Source organism: Loxodonta africana, chromosome 5, assembly GCF_030014295.1.
Source record: "Loxodonta africana isolate mLoxAfr1 chromosome 5, mLoxAfr1.hap2, whole genome shotgun sequence".
Classification (NCBI taxonomy): Eukaryota; Metazoa; Chordata; class Mammalia; order Proboscidea; family Elephantidae; genus Loxodonta; species Loxodonta africana.
This window is the reverse complement of record NC_087346.1, coordinates 51995336-52014206: the sequence shown is the minus strand read 5'-3', so window position 1 is coordinate 52014206 and position 18871 is coordinate 51995336. Positions and strand designations below refer to the sequence as shown.

At 37.1% G+C, this 18871-nt stretch overlaps 1 protein-coding gene across 2 annotated transcripts in view; it reads left to right on the top strand.

Annotated features, from left to right (window-relative positions):
* Positions 1-18871, top strand: part of METAP1 (methionyl aminopeptidase 1) — an 89311-nt gene that overhangs the window by 42884 nt on the left and 27556 nt on the right. For both annotated transcript variants that reach the window (XM_003410422.4, XM_023548523.2), the window contains exons 2-4: positions 5920-5971; positions 12173-12285; positions 12881-12941. In XM_003410422.4, the coding sequence (XP_003410470.1) occupies positions 5920-5971; positions 12173-12285; positions 12881-12941 (226 nt within the window). The remainder of the gene's footprint in view (positions 1-5919; positions 5972-12172; positions 12286-12880; positions 12942-18871) is intronic.

The window sequence follows — 18871 nt, the reverse complement described above, 5'->3', positions numbered from 1 at the left end:
CATCCCAAGCATTCCCACAGTTTTACAGAACTCTTCTCAATACTTTAAATACATTTAGACATTTACTGAATTTTGTCTTGGGACTATCTCTCTCAGAACTATCTGACCTCTTCCTCCCATCAGAACTTCTTGCTGCCTCATCCTTGAGATTCCGTTTACTTCTGTATTGTCTTGTCTGTGTCGTTATCTTCCTCTCTCTGTTTATTCCCTCGTTTTTGTGGAATATTTCCTCCAGTAGCTTTCTGAAAAAAATTGTTTACGTGGTAAATTTTTAAGATCCTCCATATCTGAAAATGCCTTGACACTTGATTTTCATTTTAGCTGAGTAAAGAATTCTAGTTTGGAAATTGTTTTCTCAAGATTTTTATGTTGTAGTTCCATTTTCTTTTAGCTTCTAGTGGTGGTGTTGAAAAGTTTGATGCCTCTGGGTTCATAATCTTTTGTATACCATCATTTTCCCCTGTCCTCTCTGGAAGCTTTTTTGAATCATCTCATATTAAGTATTACGAAATTTCATGTTGTATGCTTTGGGTGAGCTTTTTTTTTTTTTTTAATCCTTTGTCAGCCCTTTCAATCTGGAAGCACCTATATTTCTGCCATGGTTAACTTTCTTAGTGTTGTTTCTTTGATCTCTCCCCTCCATTTTCTTTCTGAAATTTTTATTGTTCAGATGTTAGATATGCTGGCTAAATCCTCTGTAATGTTTTTAAAATACCATCTCTGTATTTACATCTTTTTGTCACTTCGTTATCTGTTTTGGGGGAGTTTTCCTAACTTTTTCTTTGAGATATTCATTTCTGCCCTCATGTTTTTCATTTCTAAGAACTTGCACAGTCTCTTCCATAATGACTTGTAAAGTGAAATCATAGGTTTGTAGAGCTGAAGGGGATCCGAATGATCATCCATGTTAACTCCTCCTTGTCCAGAATTCTGTATGGATTGATTTCCATTTTTCATGGTCTTTTGCTTCTGCGTATCCTAATTTCAATGATGGCAGGAAAGGGAGAGCCAAGTTCAAGGTAAAGGCTGTGCTTATGCTTATCTAACAGTTGAAGTAGCTTTGGATTTTTGGGTTGAAGGTATGTGTGATGGGCCAAGGATCTGCCCTTAATGTTTTCAAGCTAGACTATTCAAAGTGTTGTTGTAGTATTGGCTGCATTAGTTCCTAAAAGTCATGTGAACCATTTGAGCCATACATTTGTGTGCATCTTCAGTGCATTTATCCTAAGTTGGTGTAATGAAAATGAATTGAAAATTGTACCATCCATAGTGGGTATGCAGATGGTTTACTTGATGTTAAGGAAATACTGGAGTTTTGGCCTTGACGTGAAAAAAGTAATGGTGTACCTAATGTGTGTTCATGGTGGGATTTGACTTTTGGGCTTGGCAGACCCTGGCGTTTCTAAATGAATCAGTCTGGGGATTTAGGATGTGTTCTGAACTTCTGTCTTCGCTCTCTTCCTTCTCCTGTGCCATCCTTTTCCTTGTTGACAATCTCACCACTGCCACAAACATCTCTGGCCTAGGCTAGACTGGAAAAAGAAAAAAAAAGTCAAACTTGAATCTGTCTTAGCATTTTTGCCAGTCATACTTATGATGAGGAATAGTTTGGAAAGGTAAGGAAGAGTAGAGGTTGAAATTGCTCAGTGAAGTTATGTTTCTTAAGTCATCTGCATTTGTTGTCCCCATTTAAAAAGTACCATGAATAAGTGGGGGCTGACTCTAAAAATAAGTACACTTAAGTAGAAAAAGCTTCAGAAAGCCCTTCACCCTGTTTCACTGTGGTAGTGGATTCATTCTTCTGGTGTCCCCAGATCTTTTGTTTGTCAGTGTATTAGTTACCTGTGTCTGCAGTAACAAATCAGCACAAACTGGATGGCTTACAACAGAAATTTATTTCTTCATAGTTCTGGAGGATGGAGGTTCAAAATCAGTGAAATCAAGGTACTGGCAGGGCCATGTTCCCTCTGGAGTCTCTAGGGGTAAATCCGTTACTTAATTCTTCCAGCTTCTGATGACCATCGGCATTCCTTGATTTGTGGCCCCATCCCTCCAGTACCTGTCTCTCTGGTTGTATTGCCTCCTTCTCTTCTTTGTGTGTGAACTCTGTCTCTGCCTGTCTTTTATAAGGACACTTGTTATAGCATTTGGGGTCTAGCTGGATTAACTAGGGTAATCTTCCTATTGTAAGATACTTAACATAATGACATCTGCAAAGACCATTTTTCCAAATAAGGTAACATTTACCGTTTCCAGGGATTAGGATCTGATATCTTAAGGTGGCCATTATTTAACCCACAATGTTCAACATTGCCACCTTGACAACCTCCTTTGTTTTGTTATTAAAAGTTAAGTAATTGATTTATGCCACCGTTCTTTGAGTCTTTGCTTTCTCACAATCCAATGCAGTTTCTAACCAATACCCCTTCTAGAAATCAAGGTGTAGAACTTAAGTTTTTTATGTCTGTGATGTTATTTTTCACCTATATATAATGAGTCTATAGGAGGGTGGCTTAGGACTGAAACAGCAGCTCTACAATGTCACCAGGGACCCAGGCCTCTTTTGATGTTCTTAGGATGTGCTTGTTGCTTTGTGATCACAAGACTGCAGATTCACCTCAAGTAGTATCTCTGGATTTGAAGCATGAAGCAGGGAAAGGGCAGAGGGCAGAAAAATGAATCTCTCTCTTTTCTAAGAAGCTTTCCTGGACGTCCCACCCAACAACTGGGATTACATTTTCTTGGCCAGATTAGAGCACGTGACTACCTACCTGTATGATCACGGAGGCTAGGAATGTTTTTAGCTGGGCTCTTTTACAGCTTCAACTACAGCAGGATTCCCTCGATGGTAAGGAAAGGGAAGTATGCTATAGGGTAGGCAGCTTGCAGTCTGTCTGCCCTGGATGGTAATAATGAAAAAAGTTTACATTTCCATCTACAACTAGAAAAAGGCTTTTTTGTATGTGATCACATTAATCAATATCATTCTCCAACATATATTGAAGACCTGTTCGATGTCAGACACAATGATAAACAAACACTGTAGCTTCAGTGGCTCTCGTATATTGACACTTGCAATGTGCTACGCAAGGACCCTGATGGTTCAGTGAATAAGCGCTTGGCTGCTAACTGAAAGGTTGGTGGTTGGAATCCACCAGCTGCTTCATGGGAGAAAGATGTGGCTGTCTGCTTCCATAAGAATTACAGCCTTGGAAACCCGCTAGGGCAGTTCTACTCTGTCACATAGGGTTGCTGTGAGTTGGAATCGATTGGACAGCAATGGGTTTGGTTTGTTTTTTTATGTGCTAGGCACTGTGTTAACTGTTTCTGTATACATTATCTCATTTAATCTGCTATGTTTTCTGCTCCCAGAGACGATCAGTCCCACTTTATAGCTGGTATCAATTTTGCTTTATAGACAAGGCAACTGAGGATCCATGAGAATGGATATTAATTATTGCCATTATCCAGATTTGTAAATTAAGATCAGTAAACTTTAGAGCAAATCATGGTGCAACTTATAATCAGACCTATTTTTTCTAGAAAATTCCAAGTTTGGAGCTTTATTGGTGCTTTGCATATAGTATGTACATACAAACACACATGCATACATTGTAAAAGCAGTGGAAAAGCATGATGTCCATTCAGGCAGTCCTGGGTTTGAGTTCTAGTTCTGCCAGATATGGTTCTATTATAGGATAAACAAATTACTTAGCTTCTTTGTGCCTTAGTTTTGTCACTTGTGAAATAAGAATAATGTAACCTGCCTTGCAGGGTGTTTGTGAGGATTAAATGAGATAGTGCCAGGCATATGTTGTTGTTAGTTGCCATCGAGTCGATTCCAATTCATGGTGACCACATGTGTGCAGAGTAGAGCTGCTCCATAGGATTTTCAAGGCTGTGACTTTTCAGAAGCAGATCACCGGGCCTTATTTATTTACTACCCTCTGGGTGAGTTTGAACTGCCAACCTTTTGACTAGTAGTCCAGTGCTTAACCATTTGTGCCACCCACAGACCCAAGCATATAGCATAGATAATCAGTAAATAGTAGCTTCTACAGTTTTTATCCTTGTTATTGTCTTCATCATTATAGTTTAACATTGACTTTTCCTTTCTTTTTTTAATTCTGTAATGGGTATGGTAATACTGAAGAAGTCACTTATTTCCATTTTAGTTCTTGTGACTTTTGATTCATAATATCTCCTCTCTTGTGGCAGAACCATTGATAAATACTTGTTATTCTACCAATTTCATGTAACTATGGGGTGGGAACAAACTGATTTTTTGCCGGTTGTGTTGTTTGACAACAGATATAAACTCTGTTTTTCTCCTGTATTAGTTTTCTATTGCTGCCTTAACAAATTACCCACAAACTTGATGACTTAAAACAACACAAATTCATTATCCTCCATCTGTAGGTCAGAGGCCTGATATATGTTGTCTCAGAGCTAAAACCAAGGCATTGGCAGGTCTGCGTTTCTTTCTGGACACCCCTAGTGGGTATCCATTTCCTCGCCCTTTTCAGCTTGTAAAATCTGCCCACATTCCTTGGCTCATGGTTGTTCCTTCCTTCACCTTCAAACCCTGCTTCTGTCACTGCATCTCCTCCTCTGACTTCCTCTTCCACCTCTAAGGACCCTTGTGATTACGTTGGGTCCATCTAGATAATTCAGAATAATTTCCCTATTTTAAAGTTAGCTGACTAATTCCATCTTCAATTTTAATTCCCTTTTGCCATGTAACCTAACACAGCCACAGATTAGGGCGTGGTCATCTTTGAGGGGCCATTAGTCAGCTTACCACACCTCTTAACCTACTTAAAAGACCTAGCTCAGTTTTGGCTTCATCCCTGAAAAACCTTTAATGTTGGATACCTTTTTTATGCATTTGGAGTCTGTTTAGGTTTACTTGCCTTAAGTGCTGTAGGTTGTGGAGGATACAAGTAAAGAAAGGGTAAGTAGTTAAGATCCTGGCCCAGGAGGGATACACTTAGCTCTGAGAGGCCCTGGGGAGAGAACAGCTTTAGTGTCACTGGTGTGGTGTGATTAGATCACTACATAGTGCTAGGGATTATTGTTGGGTTTTTTCTTTGTATTTTTTTCACAGCCTTTCTCTTGTCCTTGCCTTGCTTCTTTTGTTTGCAAAGATAAAAAAAGCATATATATTGAAATATCTGAATTTTCATAGTATTTTTAATGATTTATTTGAGTAATTTTGAATTCTTTGAAGGAAAGACTATGAAAATTAAAGCATAAATAAGATCTGTGTCAAGTTGAGGAGTCCCTGGGTGACACAAAGGATTCTATGTTCAACTACTAACCAAAAGGTTAGTAGTTCAAACCCACCCAGAGGTGCCTCGGTAGGACAGGCCTGGTGTTCAGCTTCTGAAAGGTCACAGCCTTGAAAACCCTATCCATCAGTCAGTCAATCAAAAAGTACTTTCTGAGACGACTCTACCATGTGCCTGGCACTCTGCCTGACTCTGGGGATATAGTGGTAAACTTGGAAGCTTACCGTCAGCACACAGTAAATGTGGTACCTGCTCAGAAAGATAATTTTAGTGTATGACAGGGAATGTAACTGTTGTAAATAATGGGAGGAATCTACAAGATTTTCTTTGTTTTACCCAGTATATAATTGATTAATTGGCTAATTTCAAATAATTTTGGTGATATAAAACTGTAATATAACTAGTATTTAATATGTAGGCCAGTGTTCCTTGCTTATTTGAAGTAGTTTAAAGATTTCTTTTTGAAGTGAATTTGAATAGTCATTTTTTAAGCTTTTCTAAATAGTGTAGTGAATGAAGTCACAGGTTTTGGTTTTTGCAAATAAAGTTTACAATAACCGTTTCTTAGAAACAGCATGTTGTAAAATGTTTCTAATTAAAGAATTAATTTTTATGTTTGTTGTTTTAGGAATGTTTTAAAGGCAGCTGGGCTACTCACAAGTTACTACATAAGAAAGCAAGTAAGTAAAATCATGTACTGTTTGCCTCAAAAGTGGCTTTTGTGCATAAGGCAAGAATTCTTACAGTTCTGAAAGTGTCTGTTTGAAAGTCCTAAAAGCTAGGGTTGTGACATTTATTATTTTTTGTGATGTGTAGTCATGTAAATAAAATGTGACTGAATAATATCCTTGTTCATTTTATATCACGTATTTAACATGAAAACAAGAGGTGGTTACTAGGATAGTTGGATCACGCTTGAAATGCCTGATAATGCCCTAATCTTTTGGCTCACTCTTTTCTTTGTGAGAAGTGTTTGCATATTGTAGGCAAGGGGCCACAAGAGCTGTCTGGCTTCATTTAGCTAGACCCCTTTTGTTTTTATTTAGTTTAGATTGCGTTTTGTACTCAATTATATTACTTTGTTTTTTTGGTGATTTAATGTTATTACCTGCAATTTTAATGTTTGATTTTCTTTTCTGAAGTTACTTGTGAGACACCACCAAGTCAACTTGTTGCCTGCTTCTTAGTTGTTGCTCTCAACCACATTGAATATTGGATTCAAATGGTCTTTCCTGCTGTAGCCACTCATCCTGTAAATTCATGTCATTTGTGTGGCTGGCTTAAGACAGCCCATCTCAGTTTCCTGAAAATTGACAAGGGCTTTCCATTCTTATAGCATTACCGTCTTGATGAACGAAGCTTGGCAGACAGCACGTGGTATAAGGTTTCTGTTTCAACTTGCTGATCTTGGTACTTTATATTCGTTTGCTCTTGTATTTTTTTTTTTTTAGGAGTTAGCTGATCTAATGAAATTTGGTAGATTGTTGTATACTACTTTAAAAAAATCTCATTGAGCTCAGCTAAACAACCATTTCAGGGAAAAGGAAATAAAAATTTAAAAAGATACATCCTCTGTGGTTGTATAAAGTGAAGTCTGTATTTAATGGAAATGCTGGTGTATTGTGGGAGGAAATACGGTTAGAGATGAGAGAAAATTACCATGAATAAATTGAAGGTGCTCATCAAAACATAAATGACAGGATTTGTTACCTTAAATCAAAGTATAAAGATAATTTTAAATAATGCCATTTAATTAACTTTATTCATTGGTTTATTAAATATTGTATTTCTAGTGTGCGAGGTATTTCTCAGAACTCTTTGAGGCAGTTATTAACATTTTATACCGAGGAAGTTAAAGTACAGGGAAGTGAAGGGTTACTTGAGGTCAAACAGTATGTTGGTGAAAAAGCTTATAGTGGGTCTCTGCCCTAAGCATTTGTTAACTCATTGACATTTTTCTGTTCCTTCAATACTGGATTTTGTAAACCAAACCCAAACCAAACCCATTGCTGTCGAGTCGATTCCGACTCATAGCGACCCTAAAGGACAGAGTAGAACTGCCCCATAAGGTTTCCAAGGAGTGCCTGGCGGATTTGAACTGCCGACCTTCTGGTTAGCAGCTGTAGCTCTTATGCACTATGCCACCAGGGTTTCCATATTTTGTAAGGGCAGGAGTATTTCACTGTAAGGTACACTACAAGGGAATTAAACAGCTGATGTTTCCTAAGCAAAAAGAATATAATTATTACTGCATTGGGCTTTTTGTAGTCTATTTGAATTTGCCTTATACCTCTCATTTTTAGTATGGTGCCATCTTTTAGATGGTGCCTCTTGGATCTTTTGGGATGATTTTCTTCAGTCACTGAACCTAATGTTCCTGATCCCTTTGGGCTGTGTTGGTTTTAGGCAGCCCTCAACTGACTCAGCCCTTTATCTTACACCCTAATAAATTGATACAGAGTACACTGCATGGGTGACAGCTCTAGAAGAGGGAATGGTGTGGGGATGGGTGATCTCCAGAGCTAAGAAGACTATCTGGAAAGGGATTAGGAAAAAAGAATGCTGAGCTAGGAAGGAACCAGGGCATCTGTGTTGCTTCTGATGCCGACTGTGTAGCTGCAATTCTTCTCTGGCCCCAGCCACCCGGATTTACGTCAGATCTCACAAGTTAAAAGGGCGCCATTCTTCAGACTGCCGAGTAGGCAGATGTCAGCCGCAAGTTAGAGAGTCTCTCCGGGCCCCCTAACTTCTGACGTGCTGGCTACAAGTTCAGGGGTTTCCCTCTCTACCTCTTTAGGATACCAACTACAAGCTTAGGAGCCCACTCTGTATTCCCTAACTTTTCACTTGCTGGCTACAAGTTTGGGGTTTCCTTCTACTCCTTCAGGATGCCAGCCCCAAGCTTGCGAGTCCCTCTGAGTGTCTTTACTTCTGACCTGCTGGCTCCCACTACTCCTTTGAGTTCAGTAATTCGCTTTAACAACTCACAGAACTTACAGAAAGTGATATACTTAAAATTATAGCTTTATTATAACAAAAAAGGATACAAATGAAGAGATGCATAGGATGAGGTCTGGGGCGGGGGGTTCCCAGTGTGGAGCTTCCATGTCCCAAAGAATGCACTACATTCCCACATACATCAATGTTTTTTTTTTTTTTTTACCAACCAGGAAGTCCATGGAACTTTCACGACCAGGGCCTTTATTGGCTTCATTACTAGTTGTATAGATCGGAGGTCAGCTGGTATCAGGCCGTATGGTGGTCTTTTTGGTCAGGCCAGCCCCCAAGTATTAGCACATTACCCCCAGGTGTGGTCTAGGGTAACCCAAACCAAACCAAACCAAACCTGTTGCCATCGAGTCAGTTCCTACTCATAGCGACCCTATAGGACAGAGTAAAGCTGCCCATGGAGTTTCCAACGAGTGCCTGGTAGATTCAAACTGCCTAACTTTTGATTAGCAGGTGTAGCTCTTATGCACTATGCCACCAGGGTTTCCGTGGTCTAGGTAGAGTTCTAGGTAACAAAGGTACTTTACGTATTCAGGAAACTCCAAAGGTTTAGCTTTCTCTCTCAGCAGCCTAGGACAAAGGCCAAATTATTTGAGGTAAAGTAATTTTTTACCTCACAGTATCTTAAAAAGTAGTACTTTATTCTAAGAAACAGCAGCAAGATGTTCATGTCCTGAAGATGATGATATACTCAGGCATGTGGTTTTTTGTTTTTTTGTTTTTTTTTTTTAAGTGTAATGTTTGCATCTATTTGTTCAGGTGGGATATTGGTCTGTAGTTTACTTTTAATATTTTTGTCTGGTTCTGGTTTTAGAGTTACCCTAGGTCGCCATGAATCGGAATTGATTCTACAGCAATGTGTTTGGTTTTTTCTGGCTTATAAAAATGAGATAGGACATGTTCTCTTCTGTTTGTGTAGAATTGGCATTATTTTTTTCCTTAAATGTATGATAGAATTCACCAGTGAAATCATCTGGTCTCGGAGTTTTCTTGACTGCAGAGGTTTATTTTTTTTGTGTGCTGGCCTTAAAATGTGAGTAAAATAACTGAATAAGGACAGAATTTATTTTTTTGCTCTTACAGCAAAGGAGACCAGTCAGATTGTAAAGCCCTTAATTAATGCTGATGTATGGGTGCATATTTCTTATATCTTATCTTCTGCCAGAGTGTACTTAAATAGCATCTGCTTTTGGGTTTTAGTCTGATCTGTGAAAGTTGTGTGTAGCACATCACGTCTGAAGACTATTATTCTGCATTCTTTATATCTATCTCTAACGTATTCATTGTGGGTTTTTTTTTTGTGTCTCCTATTTTCCTAAAGTAAAAGATGGAAGCTTTTGACAGATGCCTTTTGAATAAGCAAAGATATGATATAAAAACCCTATTTAAAAAAGAACTTTAATAGTATTTTTTCTTCTACCCTCCTGTGCCTCTAAACTAGTGTACAGTAGGTAGTTTGTGTGCTTGATTTTTGAAATGCAGAGAGAAAGTGTTGTGCAGTGTTTCAGAGCTGCTTTACTAAGCTTTGTGGCCATGGATTACTCTAAGCCTCACCTCCAAAATGTGAAAATCATAGGTTTGTTGTGAGGATTAAATAAGTCAATCCATGTGAAGGGCTTAGCATGTGTATGGCATATAGTAAGTGCTCAAGAACTATTTAATAATCATCTCTGGAAAAATTGATTCAGAATTTTGATGGACAAAAACCTGTCCCAGACAAAAGCTTATACATGTGCAGTTATTTTGTGTCTGTGACTGGAGGAGCCAGCCTGCATAAAACCTTTAAAGACTAAAGTCAAAGCCTGGATGTCTTGCACTTTGGGTCAGACTTTGCATGTATCAAGTACTCTCTGACACTACTGCGGCTTAGCTTACCTTATTGCGTTGTGATGTTTGAAAGACATAGCTTACAGGTGTTTATTTACACTGTCCTGTGCTTTCACAGTCTTAAAAAAGACCAATTGGTGTGCAATTTTGTTTTCAACACCTGGTTCAATTCAGATTTATGAATTGTGTCTAGCACTTAGGGTTCGGATCAAATTTATCCTAAAATCTAAACGAAATAACTTTTAAAGTGTAAATTGCCATAAGTAAAATTATACCTAAAGGTTAGAAAAGAACATGTCATAGTTCAGTCTTACTTGTTGGGGTAGCTTTTGGGTTATATTATTTGTTTGAGGTCTGCTTGCAATTCTCCTGAAGATAGATACTGGAAGGCTAGGCACGCAGGTCAGCAGGAACCTTGGAAAAATCTTACATTCTCTCCCTCTCTCCCTGCCTCTTTCCCAGGGGCATGTTAAGGCAAAAAGCCTGCATCTTGATTGTTTTTCCGCCCTAGGTTTCAGATGAAAATTAGTCGTGAAGTTCATGCTCCAGACAAAATCACTTCATATAATTCACAGCTAAAGCAGGCATCTATTGGTTTGCATTTTGAACTATTTTCTGTAATGTTTGACCCAAGTGGCAATAACTGGAGTCCATTTTTTGTCCTGGGTTGAGAAACAGTTTTTCTACTGACATTAACGTTCACAGTCACTTTTTTCAACTCCAGAGGGGTGAAAGAAATTTAAAATTCAGTAGGATAGCAGAGCCTTCTCATCTTTTCCTTTACTGTATATGTGATATTATAAATGTATTCACTCAAAAGCAGTAGGAATGGACTGGTTATACTTACGCATTCTTGGCAATTGCACCCTCAGAGGCCTTTCATCCAAAGCTGTCTGTAAGCTGTGCGGAGAACGTACCGGACTGGGAACCAGCATTGCCAGCACTCTGCCCACATGAACCGGGTCTCCTTAGTTTCCTCATCTGTAAAATGAGGAAATTAGACTGGATTGTCTTTCAGATCCTTTCTAGCTTAATATTATATGATTCCATCTACTCTCTCTTGTTTCTTATTTTAAATTGATTGTTTAAAGTTTTTTTTTTCCCCTCATGCTTCTAAAATTAGTTTGAAGTCCAACTTTGAAAATTTACAATAATATGACATTAATTAGGAATAGCTTTGTGTGGATTGGGAGGTGGTGTGTACAGATTGATATTCTAGGAGGGACTTGAATTCTTGCTATTTAAAGGCTTGTGTTTGTATTTTCCATTTTTCTTGGCGGATAAGAGGTACAGTCAGTGTGCTGACATCAGACACCATAGAGGATCTATTCTTTGTGAAAAGGATTCTTAGGTTCATTTTAGTAAGCACAACATAATAGTAAGTAACATGATAGGGTGTATGTGAAAAAGAGAATGTGCATGCATGAGCAAGAGTCTTTCCTCAATTTTTCTGCCGAGTTTTTAGTAACTTTCAACAGACTGTTCCTTCCACTTGCCCCCCTGCTTTTTTCCTGCCACCTGTTAACCACTTTCCCAAGAGACAAATGATGCTTCTAACATTTCCAAACCAATTTGAAAGATTGACTTGGAAGACATTCATCAGATAAGGGGGATATTTTATTTCTGACTTTAAATTTGCTTTAGAGGTGCATAGAACCTGTTCTTTCAGTAAGAGCACAAAATATCTGCCCTCAGTTGGCAGCATTTTGCTAGGGTTCAGATTTCCTCTTTTAAAATGGACTTCCTATAAATTGTAGAGAGAGTGCATGTGTTGTTCACTTGAGAAAAGAATTTCTATGATCTGTTCCTACTGGTATTGTATAAAAATCTTAGAATATGTTTAGCTTAGGATTTTTCTTCCAAGATACAAGGAGTCATAAGTGTTGTGAATACAGTAGTAAGTATACGTTTAGGTTAGGGTGAAAGTTTTTTGTGCCTGGGCTCCCTGCCTTGATTTTTTAAAAAAGTTATAATACAGTATGCTAATGTTCAGCATCTTGAGCACTGAAGAGAGAAGTATACCTTTATCTGTATCTATCTATCAGAAGATGAAAAGGCAAAGCGAGAAGTTTCTGCTTGGACTGTGGAAGGTGATATTAACACGGACCCATGGGCAGGCTATCGATATACTGGTAAACTCAGGCCACATTATCCACTGGTGAGTAAATAAGGTAATAAGAATTTAACGTTCTTTAAGCCAATTTTTAGAATTCTCAGTTTCCCAAAAATGATATTCTTAATTCCTATTCCAATAATGAGCCATTTAATCCAGGATTAAATTTGCAGAGGAACTTGCATTGTAACTCTTTAGCTCTCATGCTACATTATTTGCAAGTTAATAGGGATAATTAGCAACCACGGAGGAAGTGGAAAAACGTTTAGATGAAAGGATTAAAACCATTTTTACTCTTAAAAGAATAGGGTAGAGTAGAATAGGTGTTTTCTGGCTGACACAATTTTAGTGTATATGCAGTCTTAAATCCTTGCTGGCATTGGCCACTTGTTCCCTTACACATCCTGAGAAAGGGGGTGGCATTAGCAGCAGGAAAAAAAAGATTAATCTTGATGAAGTAGATATCTGTTATGATATTAAAGACATCATTTTAAACTTATTTTTTGCATTTAAAACTTTTGAATGAACTTTTTTTTTAGTGTTTTCTTCTCTCAGCTTTATTTTCTTTGTTCGCAGATTTTAATAATGAAAGTTACTTGTGTGTTCCAGTCAGTTTTAACTAACCTCTTTGATGTTTTAGATGCCAACAAGGCCAGTGCCAAGTTATATTCAAAGACCAGATTATGCTGATCACCCTTTAGGTGAGTTCTCCTGTGCTGATTCTTCATTTTTCAGTTTGTGAGCTTGGTAACTACTGCAAAGGAAAGGAGCTCTTTTCTTGTAGAACTTTTTCAGTCCTGAACTTCTTATAAATGTAAACATTTTGTTTTTTTGAGTCATACTAGAACATTTGAGAGAATTAAAGATTCTTTCCCCCATCTACCATATTTCAAAAACATTGCTTACATAGCTGTTAAGGGCTGCATTCAAAGTAATACTGTGTTTTGTATTGCTATGTAAAATTCTAGATTCAAAAACAGTTTTGATTTTAATATGTTCTTTTACCTTAATTAAATTGTCTGTTTAGATAAAGGATCCCTGGTGGCACAGTGGTTAACAGTTCAGGCTGCTAACCAAAAGGTGGGCAGTTTGAATCCATCAGCCACTCCTTGGAAACCCTGTGGGGCAGTTCTGTTCTGTCCTGCAGGGTCACTGTGAGTTGGATCCCGATGGCGACGGGTTTGGGTTTTTTTTGTTGTTGTTGCCAGTGTTTAGATAAAAGCAGACTTTGGATGCCTTTTGGTGAATGCCTAACTAAAGACTTTGGGCTGTAGCCATAATAAATAGTAATGGTGGTAGTAGTAATGATGATGATGGTAAAAATAATGATGATGTGACAGTAATTGGTATTTATTTATGCTCAACTATGTGTCAGAAACTGTTCTAAGCTCTTTACATGTATACTCCTTTCATACTTTTAACATTCCTGTGGTATCTTCTGTTGTCCTCCCTGTTTTATAGATAACGATAGTGAGAGAATATAGGTAACATACAACGAGGGCTAGTGGGGTAGTCTCTGACGTAGAGTCTGTACACATAACTTAAATTGAACTATGTGAAATTCCTGATATTGCATGTCAAAAATGGGTGAATATCTGCAGTTTCATGAGGTTCAATCTACTAAGCTAATCTTTCTTTGTTTTTTGGGAAGTGGGAAATCACTTTTATGGATTTATTTTGAAAATTTAGTTAAACCTCACTATTTCAGATAAATTGAATGAAAAGACAGTATAAGTGATAGAATACAGTTGAGAATGTATAATTTCATTACTGCTATTTAATATCCTTAAACATGGTATTAAACAGTATTTTTTACAAAATCCATAAATAAGGTAAATTCTAACAGATTGAAACAGTATGCAGTGAAAAGTACTACTACTATGAACTTTCCAGAGAAGTTCGTTGCGTATACGCATATTAGGCCTCCATGCGCCCATCATTATACACAAAAGGAAAGAACTATATACTTTTTGACTTTGCTGTGTTCTCTGAACATTATCTTAGAGATAATTCCATTTAAGCCCATAAGTTGCCTGTTTTAATGATTTCATATTATTCTGTTGGGTGGCTGCATCAACATTGATTAAATCACGCTCCTGCCAAAGATTAATTTATTTCCAGATTTTTTTTTTTCCTTCTTTCTTTTTTGCTTCTACCGGCTTGACTGCAATACTTGTTCTTGTATTTATATCTTTGTGCACATGTGAGAGTATTTCTATAGGTTAATTTGCCCAAGTAAAATAGCTGGACCAAGGAATTTAGGCGTTTTTGATTTTCAGAGATATTACAGATTTCAGAGATTTTGCCAGTTGATACTGCCACTAAAGTATATGGGAGTCTCTTTTCTTCTGTATCTTTCCCAACATAGTGTGTTATCAAGCTTTGTGATCTTTGCAAATCTGAAAGACGAAAAATAGCCTTTTGTTATTATTTTAATTATTATAAGATCGAGCATCTTTTCATATATCAAAAGTCATTTGTATATTCTTTTCTTTTGAACTACCTGTTCATAAACTTAGCCTTTATTATTTCTGTTAGGTTACTGGTTTTTTCTTACTGATTTATAAATTCTCTTTGTATATTAAGGGAAATAGTTTTTTGATGCATATGTTATGAATGTTTTTCCCAAATGACCATTTGCATATTGTTTTTGATTATAGCATTGTATTTGTGACAAACTTTTGTTTAAAAAATATTTTATTGTTTTTGGAGAAAATTTACATAGCAGATTAAGTTCTCATTTAACAATTTCTGTACATACTCAGTGACATTGGTTATACTTTTCGCTATGTGTCAGCATTCTCATTATTTCCATTCTAGTTTTCTCTTTCCATTAATCTAGCTTCCTTGTCTCCCCTTACCTTCTCATTTTGGTCTAGGCTAAATGTTGGCTGTTAGGTCTTATTTAGATGACTGTTTTGAGGAGCATGGTACTCACGGGTGATTTTGTTTATTTTATGAGCCACTCTGTCTTTTGATTGATAGGTGACCACCAGGAGTGGTTGAGTTCCAAGTTTAAAGGGTATCCTAGGGCGATAGTCTCAGGAGTTCCTCTAGTCTTTACCAGTCCAATAAGTCTGGCCTTTTTTAGGAATTTTAGTTTCATTCTACATTTTTCTTCGATTCTATCCAGGACCATCACTGTGTGCCTGGTCAGAACGGTAGTTAGTAGTAGCTGGACACATCTAGTTTCTCCGGTCTCAAGGTAGGCGAGGCCATGGCTTGTGTAGAGTGTTAGTCCTGTAGACTAGTTTCTTCTTTGAGTCTGGCTTTCTTCTTTTCTCTTTTGCTCCAGATGCGTAGAGACCATTAATTGTATTTTAGATGGCCACTTTCAAGTTCTTAAGACCCCAGATGCTACTCATAAAACTAGGATGTAGGATATTACCTTTATAAGCTATGTTATGCCAATTGACCAAGTTGCCCTCCGACACTATAGTCCTAAGTCCTCAAACCCAGTAGCCCAGTCCCATGAGGTGTTTGGATATGTCTAGGAAGTATCCATAGCTGGGCCCCCTATGTGCTATATTTTATATGTGAATATATACGCAGCGCACACAAACATGTGTATACATTTGCCTACAAAAACACCTATACATGTGCACCCATATGTTCATATATGTTTACCTATACATAATTAAGCATACATATCTCCCTATGTAACCACATACATATTTTTTGGTTATTATTACTGTTGTTGCAAAATTGTGTATGTTGTGGCATTTACCAAAATCATCCCTTATTCTTGTATACTTTAGTATCTTTTACCTTGGTCAGGTTGTGCAGACTTCACCCTTATTCAGTACCACCTTACCTAGCACCAAAACTAACAAGTGTCTGCTATCTAGAAAGTGATTCCCCTTCTCCCTCCCTTTCATCCCAGGTGACCGCCAAAGAATGTTACTTTCTGTAGGTATACCTATTTTTATCTTTTTATCATAGTGAGATCGTATAGTATTTGTCCATTTGTGGTTGACTTACTTCATTCAGCATAATGTCCTCCAGATTATCCATGTTATATTTTGAGAACCCATTATTCTTTATGGCTGCATAGTATTCCATTGTGTGTTTTTGCCACAGTTTGTTTATCCATTCATCTATTGATGGGCAGTTAGGTTATTTCTATCTTTTTGCTATTGTGAATAATGCTGTAGTGAGCATAGGTATGCATATGTCATGACAAACTTTTAACATTCCTATGTTGTAAAATTTATCAGTGTTTTTTTTTTTTTTGTAAAATGTGCATGGTTTTATGACATAGACCTTTTTCCTTGAAGCTTATAAAAATATAGTCCCATGTTTTCTTCCAGTATTTTTATGGTGTCACTCTTTTTGAGTGTGTGGTAAAATTTTATGGCCCAGTCTGAAACTTACTTAGTATTAAAATTTAAATAAGGATGCAACTTTATTTTTTTCCCTAGAAGAATATGTCACATTACCAGTTATATATAAAATATATATATATATACGTACATAAAAAAAATTAGTCTTTTCGTTTTTGATTTGAAATGTAACCTATATCATTATATTAAATTCTCACATGTTTCTGGGTCTATTCTTGGATTCTATTCTGTTTCATTAGCTCATTTATCTAATCATGCACCATTGCCAAATTCTTAATTATTATAGCTATATAACATTTTAATATTTGGTAGGCCTTTTTGCCCCACCTTCCTTCTTTTTCATAGTTTTCCTGGCTTTTTTTTTTTTTTGCATGTTTGTTTTTCCATGTAAAATCTAGTCAGCTTGTCTGGTTCCCAAAAACATTCTGTTGGTGTTGTTTATTTGGTAGTGTCATAGTTATGTAGTGCTGCTATAACAGAAATACCACAAATTGGTGACTTTAACAAACAGAAATTTATTTTCTCACAGTTCAGGAGGCTAGAAGTCCAAATTGAGGACGCCAGCTATAGGGGATGGCTCTGTCTGCTCTGGAGGAAGGGCCTTGTTTCTATTGAGCTTCTGCTCCTGGGCAGTCTTCATGGGACTTCGCATCTCTCTTCCCCCATCTCTGCTTGCTTCTCTCTCCCTAATGAGCTTGGTTTATATCTCTTTCATATCTAAAGAGATTGATGCAAGACACACCCTACACTATGATTCACTCCGTTGATATAACATAGTTAACAAACTTCATGATCTGTATCCCGATGAAGTAAGTAGCATCTGGGGTCTTAAAAGCTTTGAGAGTGGCTATCTAAGACACACCTGCTGGTCTCTAATTGCCAGGAGCAAAACAGTTTAAGAAGGTAACCCAAAGCTCAGAGAAGAAGCAAGTGTACATGTGCCACAACCTCATCTACTCTGAGACTAGAAGGACTAGGTGGTGCCTGGCTACCACCACTGACTGTTCTGACCAGGGTCACAAGAGAATGGGAGAAAAATATGGAGCAGAACTCAAATTCTTACTTACAAAGAAAAAAGTCAGGCAGATTGGAACAGTAGAGAACAGAGGACTTCCTGAGACTATTGCCCTGAGACATTCTTTAAACCTAGAACTGAGCATATCCCCTGAGATCGCCTCTTAGTAAAATAGCACAGTAGCACACAAAGTAAAGGATATTACCCATAACATCAGTGTTCTACTTAAAAACCATCAATATGAGACCAAAAGGTCAATAATTGCTCAAAAGCAAAGATGAGAAGGTAAGGGGGCAAGGAAACTAGAGTGCTGGAAAGGGAAAACACAGAAAAAAAAGAGAATGTTGACGTATGAATGTTGACATATTGTGATAAACATAACTAATGTCACTGAAGAATTTGTAAGGAAAATGTCAAATGGGAACTGACTTCTGTGTAAACTTTTGCCAAAAGCTCAATAAAGTATTAATTAAAAAAAAAAAAAGTACATCCCACATTAATCCTACCTCATTAATGTAACAGAGACAACCCATTACCAAATGGGATTATAAACACAGGCATAGAGGTTAAGATTTACAATACATATTTTTGGGGGACACAATTCAATCCATAACAGATGGTTATGGATTAAATTTATAGCCTAGTTTTGAAAGAATTGACACCTTTACAATATTGAATCGTCCTATCCAAGTACAGGATATGTTGCATTGTTTTATTTAAGTTTCCTTATATATGGGAAAGCTAGTGATTTTGAAATATTTACTTTATAATCTGCCAAACTTCCTGAATTCTTATTTCTAGTCATTTTCCAGGTGATTCTCTATTCTAGGGATATATAATCACATCTGAAATTGATATTTTGTCCTTTTCTTCCCAATTTTATATATCGTATTTCTTTCTCTTGTTTAGTTGCTGCTGGTACCTCTAGACCAGTGTTAAATATTAGTGCTGAGAGTGGGCATCTCATGATGTTGAGCTTCAGGTTTATATTTATCATGTTAAAGTGGTAACTGGCCATCTTACCAAAATTGCCTTTCTTTTGAGATGATAATTTATTTTTCCTTCTTCACTCTATGACCATGGTGAATTATATTAATAAATTTGTTAATATTGAACTATCCTTGCCTTTGTGGTATGAATCTCACTTAAGTCACGGTGTTTTATACCTTTTTTAGATTCTGTTTGGTAAAATATTATTTAAGAGTTTTGTATTTTTAAGTGAGATTAGGTGATGATTTATTATAATTTTTTGTCAGATTTTAGAGTAATTGTG